Source organism: Schistocerca cancellata, chromosome 3, assembly GCF_023864275.1.
Source record: "Schistocerca cancellata isolate TAMUIC-IGC-003103 chromosome 3, iqSchCanc2.1, whole genome shotgun sequence".
NCBI classification, from domain to species: domain Eukaryota; kingdom Metazoa; phylum Arthropoda; class Insecta; order Orthoptera; family Acrididae; genus Schistocerca; species Schistocerca cancellata.
Genome location: NC_064628.1, coordinates 263629718 through 263645865, shown reverse-complemented (window position 1 = coordinate 263645865; position 16148 = coordinate 263629718). Strand labels below are relative to the sequence as shown.

The 16148-nt window shown below is 46.6% G+C and overlaps 1 protein-coding gene across 1 annotated transcript in view; it reads right to left on the bottom strand.

Annotated features, from left to right (window-relative positions):
• Window positions 1–16148, bottom strand: part of LOC126174912 (RISC-loading complex subunit tarbp2-like) — a 136996-nt gene that overhangs the window by 105909 nt on the left and 14939 nt on the right. Inside the window, exon 4 of the mRNA XM_049921350.1 lies at window positions 1590–1750. Coding sequence (XP_049777307.1) covers window positions 1590–1750 — 161 coding nt within the window. The remainder of the gene's footprint in view (window positions 1–1589; window positions 1751–16148) is intronic.

Here is a 16148-nt window from a genome sequence, read left to right as displayed (position 1 = left end):
GTTTTATTTTTAACAGTTAGCTACACCATCCAGCTATTTCTCTACGTAGTTGCCGTTCTGACTAAGACATTTGTCGTAGCGTTGTACCAACTTTCCAATACCCTCATCATAAAAGACAGCCACCAGTGCTTTCCACCAATTCTCTACGCTGGCCTACAGCTCGTTTTCTGTGCCAAAATGTTGTATTCATAGCCAGCGGTTCATGTGAGCAGAAATGAAACGCAGGGGGAGTCAATTACGGGCTGTATTGTGGGTAGTCAAACATTTCCAATTGAAAACGATGCAGGAGCATCTTCATTGCCCCTTCAGAATGCGGCTGAGAATATTGCCTTGTAGAAGAAACTGCACGACAGTTATGTAATGTTGGCTGTATAGCTTCAGGCGAAATTTCTCACCAGGTCCTCGTACTTGGCGGGAGACACTATTCTCTAGACAACTTTACGCGATCATTGTGAGCTTAGAAATGAGAGGAGTGACGTGATGCTATCTAGGGTCATACTAGAGACACTGCCCAACATATCTGTGCAAAGCTTTATCGGATTATCATAGTCGTTTCCATTTCGCGATCAATCAGAGCTTACTTTCTGAACAGCCCTCGTATAATCTGTGGAGCCTGCCACTTCTGTGCAATATTGTCGAGTCCAGTCTTGAGTCGAAGGTAGTGTCCAGATAGTCTGGATCTGCAATGAAGTCAGTCTGCAATACGTGGGTATGTAAAAGTTTGTCAAGATTTATTTTACAAGGGTCATTCAATTGGTCTGGGAAAAAACTGTTAGTAGGGCAAGGTTGATACTTTTATGGCTCTAAGTTGACATCACTGGGAGGAGCCCTGACCAGCTGATGTGTCAACATTCGTTTGCTTGTGCCTTTGTCCCACAGTTTTCGCAAGGTCGGCATGGTTACGGTCAGATTTGCCATGGTTAATTGAAGGGGTGGCTGGATGCCCTTCCTGTCACCACCCCGTACTCCCCCCCCCCCCCCCCCTCATCCTCCTTACAGTCCTGATTTAGTACCTAGTGATTTCCTTTTGTTTGGTGCACTGAAGGAGGCATTACATAGGAAAAGGTTCCAGTACAATGAGGACGTGAAAAAGTTTGTGAGAAATTGGTTCAAATGTCGAGATAAAGATTTCTTTGCATCCGGAATAAAAAAGCTTGTCCCATTGGAACAAGTACATAAATGTTCAAGGGGATTGTGTTGAAAAGTAGAAAAAGTATTGCTTTGAAAAAATAAACACTTTTTTCTCCAGATTAATTTGTTTCTTTAATTACTGAATGATCCTCGTATAATATAGTGAAGATAAAACCAGAGTCAAGTGTATGCCATTCCTTTAATTAGACTACTGCAGTTATGTTCCTTCATGTGTGATGAAGCTATTTGGAATGTAAGAGGCAAAAATCATCAATGTCACTTCTACAACAATGGAGAAAATGTAAAGTGACATTCAACTACAAACAGTTCCAATATTTTGTGTTATGCTTTGAAAGTAAGTTAGTAGCCAAAGTTACCTTTCATCAACATATTTTAAACATTTTGTACTACAAAGTTTCAACACCAGTATTTATTTGGGGCAACAAGATGCAACTTACCCACTGCCACAAAATCTCTGACACTGCACATCATGTGAAAATGAGGCATATGTGAAGGGCCTTGAGCGTTTACTAAATTGTATACAGGAAGAGGCCAATGCTTAGCTACACAAAACTCTTGGAGTCTTCCAACCATATTTACATTTGCTGGTCTTCCTGATCTGAAAATTAAAACAACAAATAAATATTGCATTTCTATAATCTCACACAAAATCCCAAAAAATGTTTAAGTTTTTTCCGTTTAGGATAAAACACGAAATCAAACAATTTCAAAGAATATAATGAAAATCTACTCACCAAATGACAGCAGGATAACAGACATATAAAAATATTAAAATTTGCAAGCTTTTGGAGCCAGTGAGATTGATGGGTGAAGAAAAAGGACTGGTGAGGCCTTGAATGTACCAAACAGCCCAATTCAAAAGCAAATTTCTTAGGGCATCACCTCCAATCTAGATACTGTCAATCCCTATATATAAAAAACAACTCACTAGTACACCTCTTGTCACTCAGTGTTATTGTTGTCACGAATGTATTAATTAGCTACTTCAACAAGTATATGACTTCCTAATTCAAGCCCTGAAATGAGGTCTATTCTGTCATATTTTTCTCACCACACCTAGAATAGCTTTTCATCATCCTCTCAATCTCTGCAATATACTTTCAGACCCTATGCTCCTGCTGCACATGTTTCTCTCCCCTTTGTCTGCTACCTCTGTGACTGCCCCCACTAGAAGACTTGCCCCTTGCACCCTCTTACCACCACCTACACCGATCAATCAGCAAATTACGACCACCGATCTTCTATCAATAGAAACCCATCCAGGCGACGGCAGTGTCACCTGCTGAGGAATGACTTGCTAGTCAAGACAAATGCATGGTTCTTGTAGTATCAGCGAGTATGCAGTCAATGTGTAAAAAGGGGAAGGCACACTATCTTGAGTTTGATCAAGGACAGTGTGTGATGGCCCACAGGCTCAGCATGAGCATCTCTGAAACTGCACACCTTGTCAGATGTTCGACGAGTGCTGTGACAAGCGTTTTCAGCATGTAGCGACACCATGGTGAGACCACATCCAGACATCGTGGGGTTGAGTGGCCATGTCATAGGCTGGACAGACTGGTAAAACAGGACAGGAGGCAAACTGTGGCAGAACTAACATCCACCTTTAAATCTGGGCACAGTACAAGTGTGTCTGAACACACAGTGCACCTAACACCCCTAATGAGGGCCTCTGCATCCAATGACCCACGCACATGCCAATGTTAACACCACGAGTTTGGCAACCACTACTGAAATTGGCACGTGACCATTGGCACTGGATATTGGCGCAGTGGCAGAGTTAGTTAGTTAGTTAGTGTTTAACGTCCCATCGACAACGAGGTCATTAGAGCAGTGGCAGAGTGCTGCACAGTTTGATGAATCCTGATACATCCTTCGTCATGCCATCATCTTCCAGTAGAACAGCTCCTTGACACCTGTACTGTGGGATGGAGACAGGCTGGCAGTGGCTCCATTATGCTCTGTGAAACAGTCACATGGCTCCACTGGAGTTCTTGCAAGGCACCACGATGGCAGACCATGTACACCCATTTGTGATGATCATGTTACCTGCCAGCAGTGGAATTTTTCAACAAGATAATGTGCCATGTGACAAGAAGAGGAGTGTTATGGATGGTTCGAGAAACAGTGGTGAATTCCCATTGCTGTGCTGTCCCATCTCACCAGAACTGAACGTAATCGAACACATCTCTGATGTGATTGGACATGGCATCAGAGCTTATCGGCCCACCTTCCCGGAATTTGAGGGAATTAGATGCTGTGTGTGTGTGTGTGTGTGTGTGTGTGTGTGTGTGTGTGTGTAGATGTGGTTGCCAATTCCCTCCAGCAACCATACCAACCTTGCAAATGGCAAAACATATACTATCAAAGGGAGAGCTACCTGTAAAATGACATGTTGAATACCAGCTCTTACATAAGCACTGTTCGGCCTACTACAAACGATTTGTTTTCAAAGCTCCATTTTTTCTAATATATTACAAGCACAAATACGAGTGATGTATGAATGGAGCCATAAGCTCACCAAGTGCACATTTTGCACTCTAAAAACTTCCTACAATTGTACCCTTTGACCACAAAACACAAATCCAAGAAGCACTCAAATTTGTTCCATACCTTATGCAGCAACATCCTATCAATGGTCATCACAGCACACAGTGATTGACAACCCACACATAATTTACTAAAATGGCCAATAACTCAGACAGCAAACATAAATTAGAGTGTAAGTGGTTAAAAAAAGGGCACTCTGTCAGTAAATGGCAAACCGTCGAAGGTTGAGGACAATGAGCAGAAAGTAGTGGGGGATCACCACTTAACAAATGGTGATAGCTAAAAAGACAGTATCCAATGTTCAACCTAGTGAAAATGATCTCCTCAGGGCAAGAGGGCCAAGAGCAGGCCAGCCAAGCTGCTGGGAGTTGTTTAATCCCCGAGAGTTTGTTCCCACGCCAGGAAGACCAATGGTCACGCAAAAGTGACACCACCCGATGACAGACAGCAACACAGAGATAATCGGAGGGAATGGAAGTACTAGCAGGCCAAGATAGGAGGACTGCAGCCTTGGCAGCAGTGTCAGCGGCCTTGTTTCCTGTCAGTCTGATGTGACCAGGGACCCACAAAAACAGCACAATGGCTCCATCAAGAGTGAGCAAGTGAAAGTTTTCCTGGACCCGTTCCACTAAGGATGGACAGTGTAAGCCCACAGAGTCTCTGAAGGGCACAGAGAGTGAGTCTGAGCAAATGACAATTGAAAAGCCTGTGTCACCAATGTACTGCATGGCCTGATATACAGGGCGATGAGCCCCACTAATTACTGAGCAGTGCTCTGGAAGCAGATCCCAAAAATTGTCAGTGCCAATGACAAAGGCACACCTAACACCATGGTCAGCCTGAGAGCCATCAGTGTACACAAAGGTATTATCACAAAGTTCCGTGTGAAGATCGAGAAACTTACAGTGATAGAACGAGTCTGGAGTAGTGTCCTTAGGAAATGAATGAAGGCCAAGGTGAACACGAGCAGCCACATGAAGCCAAGGCTGTAAAGGGTTCACACCCATTAGGAAAGTGGCAGGTAGCATCTGTTTTGTCGATGGAAAAGCAAAGCCACTGTCGATGCCCCACACGTAAAGATGCTCAAGACAACGCCGAAGACACTACTCGAGGGGACAAGTCTGTGGAGAACTGCAATAGACCACAAAATCCCCAACAGAAAGGGAGCCGGAGATGCCTGGCTGGAGACAGACCATAAAAGGTTAATGGCTACAGGAAAGAAAACGACACTTAGGATGGTTGGCTGAGGCACAATATTTTCCTGCACAAAGGGTCCAACAAGGCAGAACCCTCACTGAACACTGTCTTTTAAAAATTCCTGAAGAAAACGGGACAGGCGGCCTCGGAAGCCCCACGTGTAGAGAGTACGGAGGACAGCAGAAGTTGTAGGCTTTCTCCAAATCAAAACACATGGCCACATTTCCACAGAAAACCAGTCATGGTGTGGGTTGACAAAGTGACGAGATGGTTAACAGCAGAACAGTGTGCTCGAAATACACATTTGCAGTGGTTAGTAAATTGCGAGACTCCATACTCCATACCAGCCAGGCACGAATCACACATGTCAGCACCTCGCAAACACAGCTGGTGAGAGCAGTGGGGTGGAAGCTAGAAGGAAGGCATTTGTCCTTACTGGGCTTAGGTATGGGTATGACTGGCTTCATGCCAGCATCTGGGAAACGTGCCCTCTGCCAAGATGCAATTGTACATTTGAAGGAGAAAATGCTTGCCCCTACAGAAAGGTGCTGCAACATCTGAATGTGAACATCGTCTGGCCCTGGGGCAGAGGATGAGGATGAAGTGAGAGCATGATCTAGCTTCTTACTGTAATAGTGGCACTGTAGCATTCACGATTCTGAGAAGAGAAGGTTATCGCCTACACCTCCTCCATTTCTGATGGAGGAAGGCAGGGTGATAGTGTATGGAGCTTGACATCTCTACAAAATAGCGGCCCAAAGTATGGAGATAGCAATTGGGTCCATAATGACATCATCTGCTATTATCAGGCCGGAAAATGGGGAATGGACCTGGGTCCCAGATAGCTGTCAGAGATTGTCCCACATGATGGAAGAGGGAGTGGAACTGTTAAAAGAACTAGTAAATGAAACCCAGCTAGCTTTTTTGCTTTCCAGAAGAACGCGACACTGCACATGCAACTGTTTATAACGACTGCAGTTCATCTTCATCTTCATAGGATGACTGTTAAAAACCAGGAGAGCACATCTCCATGCACGAATTATGTCACACCACACCTCAGTCCACCAACGTACCGTGACACGGTGTGGTAAAAAGGAAGTGCGAGGAATAGAATGTTCTACAGCAGTAAGGATAACATTCATAAGATAGTCTATCTGGACACCACAACTAGGGGAAGGTTGTTCAACGAAGATTGCCAGGGAGGAGTAAAGCCTCCTGTTAGCCTTAGAAAACTGCCATTTCAGTGTGCACATAGGTAGAGTAGGAGTCAGCAAACTGACAGCACACAGGATATGGTCGCTGGAGTACATGTCACAGAGAATGGACCACTCAAAATGGGCAAGTGGGCAGTGCAGAATGAGAGGTCCAAATGGGAAGAGGTGTGCGTGGAGTCCGAATGGAACATGTGTGCTCCCGTGTTAAGACAAATGAGGTTAAGTTGAGTGATAAGGTCAGCCAAGAGGGCATCTCTCTAACAGGTTCTGGGAGAGCCCCAAATGGGATGGTGTGCATAAAAGTCACAAAGCAGCAGAAAGGCATGATGGAGTTGCCCAATACGGTGGAGGAAGTCTGCCTGGTGACACTGAAGATGGATGGATGTAAACAATATAAAAGAAAGGTGAAGTGAGGAAGGAAAATGCAGAGTGCAACAACTTGAAACTGGACAGTCAGGGAGATGGTTTGACTTTGAATGTCATTCAAGATGAACAGCATGACTCCCCCATGAGACAGAATGCTGTCCCCAGGGGGAAGTTCAAAGCAGATCAGAAAGAAATGCGAGAGATATCAAAGCGATGGTGAAGACGGAATGTTGTTTCCTGGAGACAGAGGAAAAGTGGATGCTGCAATTCCAAGTGCAGCCGTAATTCCTCCTCATTACATCTAAGGTTGCGAACGATCCAATAGAGGATAGTCTTGACAGGGAAAGGGGGAGGAGGGAAAAAAATGAAGGAATGTATTCTCAGTGGCTGCTGAGTTTGTTGGTTTAAAGGCGGGAGAAGGGACCTAACTACGAGGTCATCAGTCCCTTGTTCTTAATAAAACAATGCCACAAGTGTGAGAATAAAACAGACAAAACATATAACACAAAGCAGAAAGAAAGGAAAAGCCACAACAACGAAGGGAAGGCAACAAACACTAAAAGGAACAAAAGAGGACAAGAAAATAGAGACGCTAGAAACAGAAGAGATGAAAGCACATTACAGTGGCTGGCCACCCACGAAAATAAAAAGGGAAAGCCAGCCACTCGGCAACACATTATAACCTCCACCCTAAAAGCACTAGGGTGGAGGACACAGGAGGACAAAGGACATGTGCTAAAACCAACATAGAAGTATAAAATCCACTCTCATAGATAAAACGTAAAACTAAAGCTGCTGTGGAGGTACTGTCGCCCAACACCGAAGGCAGGGTGCTGGGAAATTTAAAAGTCTGCCACAGAGTGGCTAAAAGTGGTCAGTCCAGCAAGAGGTGGACAACTGTCATTTGGGAGCCATAGCGACACTGAGGTGGGTCCTTGCGATGGAGTAGGTAACCATGCGTTAGCCACGTATGGCCAATGTGGAGCTGGCAGAGGACAACTGATTCCCTGTGAGAGGCCTGCATGTAAGACTTCCACACATTCATAGTCTCCTTAACGACACGCAGTTTGTTGTGCGTGCTGTTATGCCATTCCATCTCCCAAAGCCGGAAAACCCTGTGGTGTAAGAAAGAACGCACATCAGCTTTGGAGATGCCTATCTCCAGAAGCGGTTTCCACGTCACCTGTTTGGCCAACCTGTCGGCAAGTTCGTTGCCAGGGATTCTGACGTGTCCTGGGATCCACACAAACACCACAGAATGGTGGGACTGTTCCAGGGCAGAGATGGACTCCTGAATGGACGCTACCAGACGGTGGCGAGGGTAACACTGGTCGATAGCTTGTACGCTGCTCAATGAGTCAGTACACAGGAGAAATGACTCGCCAGGGCATGAGCACGAGATATGGCTGACAGCTCTGCAGTGAAAACACTGCACCCAACTGGCAAGGAGTGCTGCTCAATATGTCTTCCATGAACATATGCGAAGCCTACGTGACCATCAGACATTGTGCCATTGGTGTATACCGCTTCAGAGGCCCAAAACATGTTAAGAATCTAGAGGAAGTGACAGCGGAGAGCGGCGGGGTTAACAGAGTCCTCAGAGCCATGCTGAAGGTCCAGATGAAGCTGCGGCCAAGGCGTACACCATGGAGGCGTACGTGACGTGGTAAAGGGAAGGACACCAGTTCGGAGAGAAGGGACCGCACGCAAACCGCAATCGTTAGCCCCAATCTGGGCCACCGATGCGGCGGATGCACTGCCGCGGGTGGGAAAAGGAGACTGTAATTCAGACGCTCAGGGGAGCTATGAATGTGTGCTGTATAACTGGCAAGCAGTTGTGCACGTCTGATCTGCAGTGGAGGGACAGCAGCCTCCACCAGTACACTGGTCACCGGACTCGTCCTACAAGCTCCTGTCACTAATCGAACCCCACAGTGGCGCACAGGATCGAGTAAATGCAATGCTGAAGGCGCTGCCGAACCATAAACCACACTCCCATAGTCAATTCAGGATTGGACAAGGGCTCTGTAGAGCTGCAGCAGCATACAGCAATCTGCATCCCAATTGGTGTTGCTCAGGCAACGGAGGGCATTGAGGTGCTGCCAGCACTTCTGCTTAAGTTGACCAAGATGAAGGAGCCAAGCCAATAAAGCATCGAAAACCAGTCCTAGGAATTGATATGTCTCTACTACAGTGAGAGGATTGTCATTAAGGTAACATGCGGGTTCCAGATAAACGGTATGATGCCAACAGAAGCACATGACTGACGACTTTGTGGCTGAAAACTGGAAGCCTTTAATGGTCACTAAAAATAGAGAGTCACTCAATACAGAGCCCTGCGGGACTCCATTCTCCTGGATACGGATGGAACTATGGGAGTCACCAACTTGGACACGGAAAGTACAGAGCGACAGGAAGTTTTCGATAAAAATCGGGAGTGGTCCCCAGAGACCCTACTCATACCATGTCGCAAGGATATGATGTCGCCAAGTCATGTCGTGTGCTTTACATAAGTCAAAAAGGATGGCAATCAGATGCTGTCTGGAAAAGGTCGTGCAGATGGCAGACTCGACGGACACAAGATTATCAATGGTAGAGCGACCCTGGCGGAAGCCACCCTGACATGGAGCCAGCAAGCCACGTGACTCCAGGACCCAACCCAACCACCGACATACCATAGATTCCAGCAGCTTACAAAGAACGTTGGTGAGGCTGATGTCCCAATAACTATCCACATCAAGCGGGTTTTTACCAGGTTTGAGCACCAGAATGATGGTGCTCTCCCGCAATTGCAATGGACAGACGCCATCGGACCAGAGCCGGTTGTAGGTGTAGAGAAGATGTCGCTTGCAGTCAGATGAGAGATGTTTAATCACCTACACAGCATGTAGTGAATGACAAGACTTTCCCTTCCAGACTCCGTTTGCGTGTGCAAAAGGCTGGGAGGGGGGGCGGGGTGTAGTTCAACGCAGAGGCTCAAGCAAAGTGCTCATCAATCGCATTTGTGTCGGTACAAAACTTGCCATTTATGTTAACACCGGGGACAGCTGTTGGGGCCTGGTACCTGAAAAGACGTTTGATCTTTGCCCAGACTTAGGAAAGTGACGTGTGGCACTCAGCGGTGGAGATGCATCGCTCCCAACACTCCTTCTTCCACTGTCTGATAAGTTAGCGAACATTGGCACAGAGCCGTTTGAAGGCTATGAGTTGCTCCAAGGAAGGGTGCCACTTATGCCGCTGTAGAACTCGCCGACACTCCTTAATTGCTTCAGCACCATCCAGCGACCACCAAGGGACTGCCTTACACCTCGGGCACGCAAAAGAGCAAGGGATCGCATTTTCTTCCGCAGAAACTATTGTGCTAGTCACCTGCTCAACCAACAAATCGATGTTACCATGTGGGGTAGATTCAGTGGTGACAGCAGAGGTGAAAGTTCCCCAGTCCGCCTTGTTCAAAGCCCATCTGGGCAGGCGACCGAGTGCCTGATGCTGGGGCAGTGACAGGAAGATGGGGAAGTGGTCACTACCACACAGGTCATCATGTGCTCTCCAGTGGATAGATGGGAGAAGTCCTGGGCTGCAAATTGATAAATCAATGGGCAAGTAACTACCATGAACCACACTGAAAAGTGTGGCAGCCCCAGTATTTAAGAGGCAGAGGTCGAATTGTGACAGTGCAGTTTCGACATCTCTGCCTTGGCCAGTAAGCATGGTACCACCCCACAAGGGGTTATGGGCATTAAAATCTCCCAGAAGTAGGAAAGGTTTAGGGAGTTGATCAATCGGTGCAGCTAATACACTCAGGGGTAGTGCACCATCTGGAGGAAGATATACACTGCAGACAGTTATTTCCTACGTCGTCCTTATTCTGACAGCCACAGCTTCAAGACAGGTTTGAAGGGGCACATGTTCACTACCGACCGAGTTTAGGTGATAAACATAAACTCCACCTGACACTCGATTATAGTCACTACGGTTCCTGTAATATTCCTTACAGCCACGGAGGGCAGGGGTCTGCATTGCTAGGAACCAGGTTTCCTGGAGGACAATGCAGATAGCAGGTGTAAAGCTTAACAGTTTGTAACGCCGGAAATGCATATCCTCCTATTTCCATCTATTGTACTATAAATTTGTTTTTCTTATTTTTGTTACCTGAATATATAACATTTCTGTGTCTTCGTATATTGTAATTGTTTTACTATTTGTATATATATATTTATGCATTTATGTCGATGTATAATTGGTTTGGTTCGTAAATATTATTTGTATTTTTACGCTGGGTCTTGCCTAGGGAAAACTGCTATCGAACGATTACATCGATAGGTCGTGTGAAGAATCAAAGTGTGTAGGATCTTTGGTAGTGTTAACTCTGCCGCGTGGAGCGCAGGCGGAGAGAGAGTCTGGCTGGAGTAGCAAGTGGAGCAGGTGTGTTGTGTGAAGCTCCCGCGCTTTCGGGGTTTGGCAGAATGTAATTGCGCTCGACTCGCGATGATAGTTTCTGACATGGTGTCGCGGACGGGAAGCATTAGCTGGCGCACATCAAGAGTCCGTTTCACCTGGTGACCGTGTCGAGAAGAAGGCGCGCCAACATCCAGCTTCTGCAACAGCGATGGCCGACAACGAGTGACTGTCGCCACCTCCTCGATCGACGGCTTCAAACCTTCAATCAACCAACAAGGAAGACTGGAAGCACGTAAAGTTTTAGAGCTGTATGGCAGACCTCAGCTTTTCAAACTGTACCATTTTCGTAACTATAATTACAGCAACTTAGCATGAACTTTTGTTGCTCATTGTCCCAGTTGCATTACCAAGCAGAGTCCCTTCCTTTTCCGGAATGAACCCGAGTGTCGTTGAAATTCAAACGCCAGCATCATTAGATTTCACTGCTTTAATTTCAAAGTTCAGTTAAGGTATTCATAGCTGGTTACAATATTTAGATTACACAAGCACAAATTAAGAGTGCGAGTTTTGTTACCGTATTTTAGCTTACCTGTGACTGCAGCTCAGCTTGGTACGTACTAAAGTTTACTATTGTTAATTGTTCAGAATCATTTAATTCAAGTTCAAAGTTAAATCTCTTATTTCTAAATTGCGTAGATTCAAGTAGCTTTTGAAATGATTGTTGAGGTAGTCCAAGACTAACCGTATTTTACTGAATTTCGATGTGCTTCAGAAAGAAAGCTCACTATTAACTTCAGTCACTAAATTAACTTTCGATTTTTCGGTTTTATTAATTCTTTTGCTAAATTAAGTCAGAGTGTAGCGAAATTTATTACTTCTGATAAACTTTCAGTTTTCACACTACACGTGTCAACCTTCAGTTGCCACGCTTCTAGTGCTAATTATATGTGTAATAACCTTTCTTTTTCAGTTACTATAGTAGTTGTCCTTAGGACTGGCGACCGTAATTTTCCCCAAATCTCAAATATCTAATTACCGCTAGTTAATTGTTAACTTAATGACCACACATTTACTTTCTTTATTAACTTTACCCCTTTTCAAAATTAATTTCCACCAGTTTCATTTGCATTTTTCCTTTCATTTAGATGTAACCCTTTCCTCCCTCTTTACCGACAGTTTAACTTCGGTGACGATTGCTTTTCCCAAATTTCCATTAGGTACACGCTGTTTAATTTTTCACTGTCATTAAGGTCGATAAGTGAGGGGGAGGTTACAAGTTGCCACAACTCAGCCAGGAGGTGGAAAAAAACCGCCGCAATTCCACTGGAGGGTGATATCTTGAGACTGGGACATGACACATTTAATGAGGCCGTTTGCATCTCAGTCACCTGCTGCCACCGATTTATTGCCTGAGCAGTCTATATCCATTGTGTCTGCGGGTCTGGCAAGACCTAGGTCAGCGGACGCCAAAATCTCCACCCCATCCTCAGCCGCAGAGCTTGTAGGTAGAGGTGGTGTGGGTGCCATCGCAAATTCCTTGGTCTTAATGGTTTTCTTTTTGGATTTCTCTCGCTGCTTCTTGGGTTTCCCTGGATGGAAGGACTTCACTGGCTCAGTCTCTGGGACTGAGGATGAGCGTGAAGCTCTACGACCAGCTGCTTTTGGGCTCTTCAGCCACTGGCAGGGGTTGTCTTTCCCACTAGAAGAAACCTGGGAGTGAGTGACCCAAGAGACCCCTTCCTAGCGAGAGAAGCCGAAGAAGACTTACGCTTCTCCGGCTTAGAAGTGGGGACGGACATCCACAACAGTCGGGGGGGTGTTGCTCCCAAAAGGGGTGGTGCAGGAGGAACAGGGAGGGAAGTGCTCCCCACCATCAAGGGGGCAGGTGTAGTCTTCCGGCTCTGAGGGGTGACCTGGATTGGTGGAGTTGATGGTGCCACAACTGTTGTAGCAACAGCTTAAGATGATGTCATATGCACAGGATGAAGGCATTCAAATTTTCTCTTAGCCTCAGTGTAGGTCAGTAAGTCCAGGGTCTTGTACTCCATGATTTTCCTTTCTTTCTGGAGAATCCTGCAGTCAGGCGAGCAAGGCAAATGGTGCTCTCCACAGTTGACACAGACGGGAGGCAGAGCACAGGGAGTATTGGGATGCGATGGTGTTCGCAATCTCGGCATGTGATGCTGGAAGTACAGCAGGAAGACATATGGCCTAACTTCCAGCACTTAAAGCACCGCATCGGGGGAGGGATATAGGGCTTTACATCACACCAGTAGACCATCACCTTGACCTTCTCGGGCAATGTAACACCCTCGAAGGCCAAGATGAAGGCACCGGTGGCAACCTGATTATCCTTCTGACCCCGGTGGACACGGTGGACGAAATGTAAACCTCACCGCTCTGAATTGGCACGCAGCTCATCCTCGGACTGCATAAGAAGGTCTCTGTGAAATGATACCCTGGACCATATTTAAGCTCTTATGGTGTGTGATGGATATAGAAACATCCCCCAGCTTGTCACAAGCGAGTAACTCCCATGACTGTGCAGAGGATGCTGTTTTGGTCACAAGCGAGTAACTCCCATGACTGTGCAGAGGATGCTGTTTTGATCAAGACTGACCCAGATCTCATTTTGGACAAGCCCTCCACACCCCCTAACTTGTCCTTTAAATGCTCAACAAAAAACTGAGGCTTCATCATCAAGAAAGATTCCCCATCAGCTCTCTAACATACAAGGTACTGTGGCGAATAAGATCCGCTGCTGTCCTTAGCCTGACGATCCTCCCATGGTGTGGCCAGGGAGGGGAACGATTTGGGGTCATACTTCTGTGTGTTGAATTGAGCTCATGATTGCTTAGAGACTGCTGGTGTTTCACCACCAGCAAGAGATGATGGATTACGCTTCATTGCATGTCATCCGTCCTGATGCAACCCACTCCAACCAAAGGCCCTTCCCATGGGCGCCACCCAGACGCAGCAAAGGCCACCTGGCAGGATGGCCATTGCCGGGAGTCCCGATGCCCCATGGGGATGGGCATCTACCCCTTGGCATACGTGGGGAGTTAACGGCGCAGGCATCAGCAGAGCGATCCCTGTGTGGTCAGGGGCTACAACCAACAGGGTGCATGGTGGCCCCACCACACAGACTGGCTACCGTGCTGGATACAAGGTGCAAAGAAGTCCATGGTCATCGTCAAGGCAGAAATCGACACTGCTTAGTGCATGGTGGAAAATACACCCCGGAAGGTGTCCTCGCCCAAGAGATGGAAAATGGGCAGGACTGCAATGCGATGACAAGAAAGTAGGCTAAAAATATCAATGCACAATGGACAAGACGCACCTTGTAAGGTGTCCTTCCCCAATTGGATCACTCTTTGGGAAAATTTTGAAGAACAGAGGTCAAACCCTAGAGGGGATCATCACACAAAGGCCGAAACATGTGGAACTCCTTTTAGTCACATACGACAGGCAGGAATACCTCGGGCCTATTCTAACCCCCAGACCCATAGGGGACGGCTGTTGAGTGCCAGCCTTCAAAGACTCACTGCTACGGAGTGCAGAAGCTAGAGGATCGCATTCCACGAGATCTACAGAGGGATTGGCATTCTCCCTCTGTCGGTCTGCAGCATCCAGGGCAGAAAAATGGTTGGCAATGCACACCGGTGACACTGAAGTCGGCTGGGTGAGGGTATCACATGTCAAAACCACTAAAGAAGATCGCCGAGTCGGGGAAGGAGAAGACCATTCATTTTAGTTTGATTTCTTGGAGCCTTTGCGAGTGGCAGATGACAGTTCAGATGTTCATTGGCTGGAGGGACATAAAGTCTTTGCAGAGGTATTCCTTCTGTCCTTGCCGGCCTGCCGGTTGTGTAGCACGTGACTTCACCCCATGAGGTGAAAGTCTGCTGGCTTGTTACACAGTTGGAGGAAGAGGAGACAGAGATGCTACTGTGACACTGGATGACTTTACAACCATGGTGCTGAATTTGAGGTTGCATATCTGCAGGGCTATGTCCTTTGTGGAGTGAGATGTAGCAAGAACAGCACTGTAAGTGCCAGATGTTAAATTCATGGTTTCCGACTAGCCAACAACTTGCGAGTGACGGGGTATGGCACTTTCTCCTTCACTTGGATCTCCTGGATGGCCCGCTCATTGAGATACATGGAACAATATCAGGAGGAGGCTGTGTGGTTGCCATTGCAATTGATACAGCAGGGAGGAAGATGGAGACAATCGCCCTCATGAGCATCCCAACCACCGGTTACACATATGACCAGGTGTCGACAGGACATTTGAGTTTAGTAACAATGACACTGGTAGCAGTGCATTGCGTCTGACAGTAATAACTTCATAGCCTGCTTTGATCTTTGATGGAATCACTACTCTATGAAATGTGAGAAAAGGAGTTCATGTGGGCACTAAAGATGCATCTACCTTTTTCGTCACCTGATGGGCTGGAATGACACCCCAATGAGAGAGGTACATTTGAATTTCTGCCTCAGTCAGAGTATCTAGCGACCTAGTGTAAATAACAGCATGCAAAGACTTCAGTATTCGATGCGCCTCAACATGAACAGGATAGCCATTGAGGAGCAAAGGTGCAAGCAATGGTTATGCTTAAGAATCAGTGTAGTCTCCAAAAGCAAAGTGCCATTGTGTAAACAAGAGGAGGACTTCACAGGGCCAGCAATTTGATCAACACTTTTCTCAATAAGAAATGGACTTACTGTTGCAAAGGAATGACCTCCTTCAGCACGCGAAACTGTGAGCAACTGTGGGGCAGCTGGGAGGGTCTTTGAATCATTGGCCTCATTCTGTTTATATTTAGTAGTCACAGACAATGATGAAGGTGATTGGCTCATTTAGAGACTATCATCCATTATCGCCAGGATCTTTGTTGGTGCGCTCCTTCCAACTGAGGGTACCCACTCAAGAGTGGGGCGCATCTGACTTACGTGATTGTTCACACCTCAGGTGACACCTCCCAAACGTCTGACAGGGGGACAAATTGGCAATTTGCGAAAGTAACATCTGAAGAAGTCACCCCTCCCTTGGACCTGCCCTGTACCAGGAGGTACATGGGAACCCTACCTGTAAACGAGGAGTTGGGAATGAAGCATTACCCAATCACCTGTAACGCGTCATACGTGTTGGCCAGCCTTCAGTAGCACACAGGGAGGAAGAAGAAGAGAAAAAAGAGGAAATTCAAACACCAAAGTGGAGGAAGGATAGGAGAAGGGGGAATGAAGAAAGAAAAAAACATGGAG